The 10000-nt window shown below is 47.3% G+C and overlaps 1 protein-coding gene across 1 annotated transcript in view; it reads left to right on the forward strand.

Annotated features, from left to right (window-relative positions):
* enpp2l (ectonucleotide pyrophosphatase/phosphodiesterase 2-like) overlaps window positions 1-10000 on the forward strand; it is a 40696-nt gene that overhangs the window by 24525 nt on the left and 6171 nt on the right. The window contains exons 20-24 of the mRNA XM_030346577.1: window positions 956-1095; window positions 1676-1811; window positions 3622-3699; window positions 3919-4045; window positions 5401-5545. Coding sequence (XP_030202437.1) covers window positions 956-1095; window positions 1676-1811; window positions 3622-3699; window positions 3919-4045; window positions 5401-5545 — 626 coding nt within the window. The remainder of the gene's footprint in view (window positions 1-955; window positions 1096-1675; window positions 1812-3621; window positions 3700-3918; window positions 4046-5400; window positions 5546-10000) is intronic.

Raw genomic sequence — 10000 nt, forward strand, 5'->3', positions numbered from 1 at the left:
GGGGTAAGGGGTGAGGCTATGCGAGCTCCAGGTGAACCCTGAACAGGTGAATCTTGAGTCTCTTATGGGAGCTGGTGAGTGACTCGGTGGTCCTGACGCCGGCAGGGAGCTCGTTCCACCACTGCGGGGCCAAAACAGAGAAGAGGGGTGGCTTTGATGATCGACCTTTGGTTGCATTTAGCGATGGCGCACCAGGCGTCCAGCTGAGGTAGTTGAGCTGAGCGCTCGAGCTGGTGTGTGGGCTGGTCAACGTTTGTAGGTAGGCGGGGGCAGTTCCCTGGACCGCCTTGTAGGCCCAAGGGTCGGGTATAAAGGGAGACCAGAGGGGGACTGAGTACAGAGCCTTGAGGCACACCAGTGTCGAGAGTGCAGGGTCTGGACAAGGAGCCTTTCCAGGTGACCTGATTGGCGCGGTTCGTCAGGTGTGATGTGAACCAGGATAGCGCAGAGTCAGCAATGCCGAGTTGGGCGAGAGTGGCGAGGAGGATCGGGGTGCAGGAGAACCGACGAGAGGGACGAGGCTCTGGCAGCACGAAGTGACTCTGTCACCGCAAGGAGAGCCGTCTCAGTGGAGTGTGCAGTCTTGGAGCCTGCCTGGTGAGGGTCAGGCAGGTTGTTGTGTGAGAGATAGGAGGACGGTTGGTTAGAGATGGCAAGTTCCAGAGATTTAAAAAAGGAATGAGAGAAGAGTTATCGGACTGTAGTTCTGGATGTCGTTTGTGTGAAGGGCCAGTTTCTCGTGGAGCGGCTGACTCTGGCAGTCTTGCCAGTCTTGGCGTTGGGCAGCCAGGTGTGGGGGTACAGCGCAGAGCAGAGGGTTCTAGGGGGGGGGGGGTCCCCTCCCCGGAGGGGAGGGAACCCTCTGCTCGGGAGGTGTACTAGATGAAGATCAGGATGTGTGGAGGACAGAGCTGCAGGCTGCAGCGGTGATGAGGCTGACGGTGTTTTCTACTAGACACCACCCACCTCCCGCTGGGCCGACCGGCCGTCATGTTCCCGACAGACTACATCCTCCTGCACCACCTGGACTTCATCAGCGGCTACAGCAGAGAGCTGGCCATGCCCCTGTGGACCTCCTTCACCCTGCTACGACAGGTGAGGCCCCGCCCCCTCACCCTGCTACGACAGGTGAGGCCCCGCCCCCTCACCCTGCTACGACAGGTGAGGCACCGCCCCCTCACCCTGCTACGACAGGTGAGGCACCGCCCCCTCACCCTGCTACGACAGGTGAGGCCCCGCCCCCTCACCCTGCTACGACAGGTGAGGCCCCGCCCCCTCACCCTGCTACGACAGGTGAGGCACCGCCCCCTCACCCTGCTATGACAGGTGAGGCCCCGCCCCCTCACCCTGTTACGACAGGTGAGGCCCCGCCCCCTCACCCTGCTACGACAGGTGAGGCCCCGCCCCCTCACCCTGCTATGACAGGTGAGGCCCCGCCCCCTCACCCTGCTACGACAGGTGAGGCCCCGCCCCCTCACCCTGCTACGGCAGGTGAGGCCCCGCCCCCTCCCCCTGCTATGACAGGTGAGGCCCCGCCCCCTCACCCTGCTATGACAGGTGAGGCCCCACCCATTCACCTGTGTGTTTGTGTCAATGTTTGTGTGTGTGTGTGTGTCTGTCTTTCTGTGTGTGTTTGTGTGTGTTTTTGTGTGTGTTTGTGTTTGTGTGTCTGCAGGGCTTCACCCCCCCTCCCAGGGGGTCCGGAGGGGAGTGTGTCCGACCGGATCCCCGGGTTCTGCCGGAGCACAGCCAGAGCTGCAGCCTCTACAGCCAGACCCCCGAGACCGGACCCGGGTTCCTCTTCCCCCCTGGTGAGACCCCTACCCCACCCGACCCCCGTACCCCCCACGAACCTCTAACCCCCAAGTGAGACCCCTGCGCCCCACGACCTTCTACCCCCCACCGAGACCCCCACCCCCCAGACCCCCTACCCCCCAGACCCACTACCCCAAAGACCCCCTACCCCCCAGTGAGACCCCCTACCCCCCAGACCCTTTACCCCCCAGACCTTCTACCCCAGGGGTCAAACATACGGGATGATTTGAAAAAAAAGAGTAGGTCTCTAGTCCATTCCTGTGATGAGTTATGATTTCTTAAAGAAATAACCAAAATGCTCACTCCAGCCGCTAGGGGGCAGCCAAAATAAAAAAAGGAAGGAATTCCACACTTGTCCATGTTTCACCACAATTAAGAAGTTATCAAGGGCGACATCCCCATTAACAAAATGGGGTTTTCCAGGAAAAATGGACTGAGAATTATTGATTCAAAGAGGTGAACACGAAAGCAGTGTGCTTGGTATGTAATCAGCAAGTTTCAGTGCTCAAAGAATATAATATTCGGCGCCACTATGAGACTCATCAAAAAATGGATCATGTTATTGTGAGTGTGGTTGTAAAAACTGTCAATTTCATCAGAGCGCAAGGTCTGATTCACCGTCAGTTTGACACTTTTCTCAGAGATAGTGTCATTCAGGCTGGCCTACCATACCAAACTGAAGTACGGTGGTTAAGCCGAGGTGCTGTGCTTGCCAGGGTACCCCAAATTAACATCCCTGGCTGCAAAGGTTTTATCCATGTTTGGGACTACCTATCTTTGTGAACAGGTGTTCTCTGTAATGAACCTAAATAAAACAAAGCAAAGCTCAAGGTTAACAAACACACACTTGAAAGACATTGTGAAATGTGCTGCTACTCAGGATTGACACCTGATATTGATGCACTCTTAAAGGCTTAAAGGTGCCAAGTTTCAGGAGCCAGCAGCAGCAAATAGACTGCAGTGAGAAAAAAAAATGAATCAGCAAGTAGGCCTGGGCCTAATTCTTGTGATGCTCTTTCAGAAATGTCTGCACTCTGATGAATACAGATATTTGAAAATAAGTTTACTCAGGTTTAATTTTTAAAAGACAATGATTACTGTGCAGTATATCATTCTCAGCTTCAGTAGCCTACAAAACTGTTTGATCTGATGTAGCCTAATCTCATTGCTCATGCACTGCTATTACTTTTATGTTTGTTTATTTTATTTATATGTGCGCATTTACATTTTCAGGGCAGTATGATAGCTTTCTGCATAGCTCCCACTGTAGTTTGTTTAGTGTGGTGAGTTGGTACAGGTGTTCAGACGTAAAAATGTATTCACTCAACTCAAATAAAAATTTGAGTTGAAAATATAAACCAGTTGTTAATGAATGTGAAATGCATTTTATTGAAATTCCATTGGCCTATCTGTGAATAAATGTGTTGTGCTAATATAGATCCTTGTGATCCGTGATTATGCAGGCTACAAATGTAGGCTGAGTGATAAAGCATAGTGCTGACAAACAAAGCTAAAGATTTGGAGTTGACGTAGGTTATTTTGCCATTATTTTACTGGTCCGGCCCACTTGAGACCCTTTCCCCCCCTACCCCCCTGACCCTTTCCCCCCCAGTCCCCCTACCCCCCAGTGAGACCCCTACCCCCCAGTGAATGTGTGATGTATTCTATGGGGTGATGTATACGATGGATGATTGTATACGATGGGGTGATGTATACGATGGATGATTGTATACGATGGGGTGATGTATACGATGGGGTGATGCTTATGATGGGGTGATGTAAATGAACGTGTGAATGTGTCCACAGAGCTGGCTGGGTCTGCTGAGTCGGCCTACGACGCATCCCTCATCACCAACACCGTCCCCATGTACCCCGCCTTCGCCAGTAGGTCTCACTCTGTCTCTCGCTGACGCAGCTGTGGTGGTGTAACCTGGTGGTGTAACCTGGTGGTGTGACCTGGTGGTGTGACCCGGGGGTGTACTGTGTGGTGGTGCAGGGGTGTGGAGCTTCCTGCAGGGGGTGCTGTTGGTGTATAACATGGTGTAGTGTGGTGGTGGTGTAACCTGGTGGTGTGACCCGGGGGTGTACTGTGTGGTGGTGCAGGGGTGTGGAGCTACCTGCAGGGGGTGCTGTTGCGGCGCTATGCGGAGGAGCTGAACGGGGTCAACGTGCTGTTGGGGCCGGTGTTCGACCAGGACTACGACGGCCTCCGGGACACCAGCACCACAGAGTAAGGGCCAGAGGGGGGGGTGAAAGGTCAACCAGGGGGGGTCACAGGTCACCCGGGGGTCAAAGGTCGACCTGGGGGGGGAGACAAACATAACACCAAATATATATGTATATATGTCTATATACACACAGCGTGTGTGTGAGTAAATCAAAGTCAATAGTATAAAATCCAGCACCATAAAATTCAAAACAGGTATTGTACTGAAGGAAGTACCGGAGCCTATAAAGGACTGTATAATTTCTAAAGGGATGTAATCTGACTCATGTAATCTATAACCAAATAATATCTAAACCTGTGTACATATTTAGCTAAGAGTGAGAGGAGACCAAAGCTACGTTTTACAGTTTAATACAGACAATAAACTACCCTAGATATACACATTAAACACATTGACATATAAACACTTCAATACACACTCACACTCTACCTCCCCAATGCTGTACCCTCCCTTTAACCCAATCGCACAGCACACACACACACGCAGACAGTCCGACCTGAGGTCCCTCGGTGGGCCTAACGAATGTCCTCGTGCTCGTAGTGCGGCGCCGCTGGGTCGTTGGTGCACTTGGAGTGGGGGAGGGGAGAGGGGGTGAGTTGAAACTGCCGGATACAAAGGGGGGCGTTGGAGAGGGGGGGACACCTCCCTTGTAGTTGGGGTGAAGATCGGCGGTACTGCCTGGTAGGGGGCTTGAACCCGCCTCACGAACCTCGTCTGGATCGAGGGAGACCAGCCTCTTCCTGGGTCCCTCTGGTGACTAGGCCGCGAGCACGTGCTCCTGGATAGCTTAGCTCTTCGCTTAGCTCTCCGCTAGCTCTTCTCCACGAGAAACGCTAGCGGGCGAACGGACGGCAAACGCACCTCTGTCTGCCGATACACCGTGCTGCCGACAGCACGAAACTCACGAATATTCTAATTCGCGACTGTTCTCGACTTTACGCCCGCACCGTGCGGTTTCCAACTGCCGGTTGTTATACAACGAAACCCTTTCCTCGTGGCCGACTACGCGAGCCTGATAGACTGCGCGAGTGACCGGATCACCCGCGGACTAAATCACTCCGCGCAGATAGGTCTCATTACGAACAATACACAACATGCCCGAACTGACGTAATAAAAGGGCAAACAAAGAAATGAGTGATACAATACCCCAATTAACATAAAATCAATTTGTACACAACAGATAAAATGCACATTTAATCCCTGGAAGTATGAACTATAATTGCCCTTATATGCAATTAAAGGGACAACAATATCAACATATGCAAACCTTCAGAACAGGTATACTCAAACAAAAAGGAATTGCGTGATTCTATGAACCTTGACCTCTGCCTTTGTCTCCTCCCCTCCCTCCCATAGGGCCCCGCCCCCCCTCCCCAGCCACTACTACGCAGTGGTGAGCAGCTGTGAGGAGGTGAACCAGACGGTGGACGACTGTGAAGGAGGTCTCAAGGTCTTCTCCTTCCTCCTCCCCCATCGACAAGATAACGGAGAGAGCTGCAACGTGAGTCCCGCCCACCAGAGGGCAGCACTGTCCTGTCTTATGAAACTACGGTCCTGTCTAATGAAACTACGGTCCTGTCTAATGAAACTACACCCTGTCTAATGAAACTACGGTCCTGTCTAATGAAACTACGCCCTGTCTAATGAAACTACTGTCCTGTCTAATGAAACTACGCCCTGTCTAATGAAACTACGGCCCTGTCGAATGAAACTACGGTCCTGTCTAATGAAACTACGGTCCTGTCTAATGAAACTACGCCATGTCTAATGAAACTACGGTCCTGTCTAATGAAACTACGGTCCTGTCTAATGAAACTACGGTCCTGTCGAATGAAACTACGGTCCTGTCTAATGAAACTACGGTCCTGTCTAATGAAACTACGCCCTGTCTAATGAAACTACGGTCCTGTCTAATTAAACTACGCCCTGTCTAATGAAACTACGGCCCTGTCGAATGAAACTACGGTCCTGTCTAATGAAACTACGGCCCTGTCGAATGAAACTACGCCCTGTCTAATGAAACTACGGTCCTGTCTAATGAAACTACGGTCCTGTCTAATGAAACTACGACCTGTCTAATGAAACTACGGTCCTGTCTAAGGAAACTACGCCCTGTCTAATGAAACTACGCCCTGTCTAATGAAACTACGGTCCTGTCTAATGAAACTACGCCCTGTCTAATGAAACTACGGTCCTGTCTGATGAAACTACGGTCCTGTCTAATGAACCTACGACCTGTCTAATGAAACAACGGTCCTGTCTAATGAAACTACGGTCCTGTCTAGGCAAGGCAAAGCAAGGCAACTTTATTCATATAGCACTTTTCATACACAAGGCAGACTCAAAGTGCTTCACATATAACATTGTCATGCAATAAAATAAAATAATAGATAAGGAAAAGAAAGCATATGCAAAGAAATTAGTAAAATAGATCAGCATTTTAGAAAGTGCAATGTATTTAAGATCAGATCAAGATTTAAGATCTCTGGTACCCACGTCGGGACTCCAACCCGACCTCAAGGAATTTGGTACCCACTTCGGGACTCCAACCCGACCTAAAGGAACTTGGTCCTTTCTCTGGGACACCAACCCGGATTCTAGTCAATTTCGATTCTAGGACTCTAACCCAGATTCTAGGACTCTAACCCAGACACATGTCGGGACTCTAACCATGAACCAAAGGCCTTATTCTGTGACTCCAACCCAGACAGACGTCGGGACTCTAACCCAGACAGAACTCAGGCCTTTCTCTGGGACTCCAACCCGACCTAAAGGAACTTGGTCCTTTCTCTGGGACTCCAATCCAACCTAAAGGAACTTGGTCCTTTCTCTGGGACTCAACCCAGATTCTAGGACTCTAACCCAGACAGAACTTGGGTCTCAAACCCTTATCCTTTCTCTCTGGTATCAGATCATGTATCTTTCTGTTAAAAAAAAAAAAAGGCAAAGTTAAAATGGCATTTCAGCAATAAAATAGAAAATAAAGGCAAAGTGAAAAAAGATTTTTAGAAAGTGCAATGTATTTAAGATTTAGCAGAAAGCTAAAGCAAATATGAAGGTCTTCAGTCTTGTTTTAAAGATGGTCAGAGTTGGGGCAAGTCTTAAATCCTCAGGGAGTTTATTCCAGCTATTTGTTGCATAGTAATTAAATCCTGCTTTCTCATGTTTCGTCATTACTCTGGGGATAATTAACAGATTGGTCTCAGAAGATCTTATTGGTCTAGAAGGCTTATGTAGTGGAAGCATATCAGTTAAATATTTTGGGCCTAAAACATGTAGGGATTTATAGGTTAGCAACATGATTTTAAAATCAATTCTCTGACCTACAGGAAGCCAATGTAACGATTTAAGAATTGGTGTAATATGTTCAAATTTTTTGGTCTTTGTAAGAACTCTAGCAGCAGCATTCTGAACAAGCCAAAGCTTCCTTAGAGTTTTTTTGGGAGACCTGTAAGGAGACCATTGCAGTAATCAAGCTTACTGGTGATACAGGCATTTACAAGTTTTTGTAAGTCTTTGGTGGACATGAGCCCCCTAAGTCTTGCTCCATTTTTAAGGTGATAATATGCAGATTTTGTAACTGATTTGATGTGACTGTCGAAATGTCATCTGAATCCATGAAAACCTCTAGACTTCTGGCTTTGATTGAGGTTTTCAGGAACAGAGAGTGAAGGTGTTGGGTTACTTTAAGCCTTTCCGCTGCAATTATCTCGGTTTTGTCCTCATTTAGTTGAAGAAAATTTCGGCACATCCAGTCTTTCACTTGCTCAATGCACTGGCACAGCAGATCTATGGGCCGATAGTCATTTGGTGATAGCGATACATAGATATGAGGGTCATCAGCATAGCAATGATGGTCAATATTGTTATTTTGCGTGGGAGCATGTAGATGTTGAATAAAGAGGGTCCTAAGATCGAACCTTGTAGGACACCGCATGGCACGTTGGTTGATTCTGATACAAAGTCGCCAATGGAAACAAAGTAGTTCCTATTTTGTAGGTAGGACCTGAACCAATTTAAGGCTGTGCCTGAAAGCCCCACCCAGATTTCTAACCTGTCCAAAAGTATTGCATGGTCTACAGCAGGGGTCGACAACACGGTGCCCGCGGGCACCGCATGCAAGGCCCATATGAGGCACCCGCAGGCCGGTTCTAAGCATAGCACAACTCATTCTTGAACAACTCTTTCCCACCTTTTTTAAATCATTGTTGATAATTTTTGTGAGAAATCATTAACATGATCAGTGTCTTCACATAGATGATTATCATTAATCAATAATAATATTAATAATATATAACTAAAGGCAAACTGAGCTAATTTGTTATTTCAGAAGTGTATCAAACTGGGTGCCCTTCGTATGACGAAGTACCCATGAAGTAGCTCTCAGGTCAAAAAAGTTGGTGACCCCTGGTCTACAGTGTCGAATGCAGCACTGAAGTCTAGTAGCATAAGTATTGAGGTTTTGCCAGCTTCTGTGTTAAGATGGATGTCGTTTACAACTTTAATAAGGGCGGTGCTGTGCAGGGGTCGAAATCCTGATTGGAAGGTGTCATAGCAACCAGTTGATGCCCAGGAATGGATTAAGTTGTTGGAGGACAACTTTCTCAATGATATTACTTATGAAGGGTAGATTTGATATTGGTCTGTAGTTGTTAATAAGTCGGGCATCTAGGCTCCGCTTTTTTAGAAGGGGTTTAATAACTGGAGTTTTCAAGGCTTTTGGAAAATTGCCTGACTGGAGAGAGTTGTTGACTATCTGCAATTTGTCTATTGCTAGGCAGTCAAAAACATTTGTAAAGAGGTTGGTAGGTAAAGTATCAAGGCAACAAGTGGATGGCTTTAGTTGTGTCACAGTTTCCACAAGAGTTTTAGGGTCTGTAACATTAAAGCAGGTCATCCCTGCCATGTTACTTTTGCCTGAAGAGGGTGGTAGTCCAACATTTTTGTTTGAAGTCGAGATATTGAGGGCGCGTCTGATGCCTTCAATTGTATCAGTATAAAGAGCTGCAAACTCATTGCATTGCTGCATGGAATGGAGATCAGGTGGCATTTGTGTTGGGGGGTTAGTCAGTCTGTCAACAGTTGCAAATAGGGTTTTTGCATTATTAGTATTGGTTTTAATGATATTGGACAAAAAAAAATTCTCTAGCACTTTTTAAGTCTAAATTGTAGGCACGGAGACTATAGATATAGATATCATGGTGAATATGAAGTTTTGTTTTACGCCAGATGCGTTCAACCTTCCTGAATTCTTTTTTCTGTGCTGTTACAGAAGCTGCTTTTCTCAAGGGAGCCTTTTGCTTTCCAGAAATCCCTTTACCTTATAAGGTGCAATTACATCTATGACTTTCAAAATTTTCAAATTAAAGTTTTCTACAAGATCATCAGCAGAACATGGGATGAAAGGTGGTAGCAAGGAGATGGCCTTTTTAAAATGTACGTTAGAATCTTCATTGATACAGTTTTTTGACATTATTGGATTTTGTCTGTATGTCGGGAATAAAATATATATTACAGAAAACACAAATGTGGTCAGACAAGGAAGGATCAGTCATAGAGAGATCAGAAACATTGAGGCCCTTTGTGATATCCAGGTCTAGAGTGTGCCCCTTACAATGAGTAGCCTCTTTGACATGTTGAGACAGTTCAAATGTGTACAAAATGTTTAAAAGTTTTTTTGCACACTTGTCATTCAAATCATCAGTATGAAAATTGAAGTCACCAGTTATAACTAGACAGTCAAAGTATGTGGATATGCTAGACAATAATGCTGTGAAGTCATAAAAAAAATATGTGCAGAGTATGTGGGTGGCCTGTAAATAATTAATAGGAGAACTCTGGGGGAGCATTTCAATACAGCACAAAGGTATTCAAATGATGGAAAATCCCCAAATAACATCTGATTCCCCTGAAATACCTTTTTTAATATAGCAGCAACCCCTCCACCTCTTTTTCC

This window comes from Gadus morhua, chromosome 22, assembly GCF_902167405.1.
Source record: "Gadus morhua chromosome 22, gadMor3.0, whole genome shotgun sequence".
Taxonomy (NCBI): Eukaryota; Metazoa; Chordata; class Actinopteri; order Gadiformes; family Gadidae; genus Gadus; species Gadus morhua.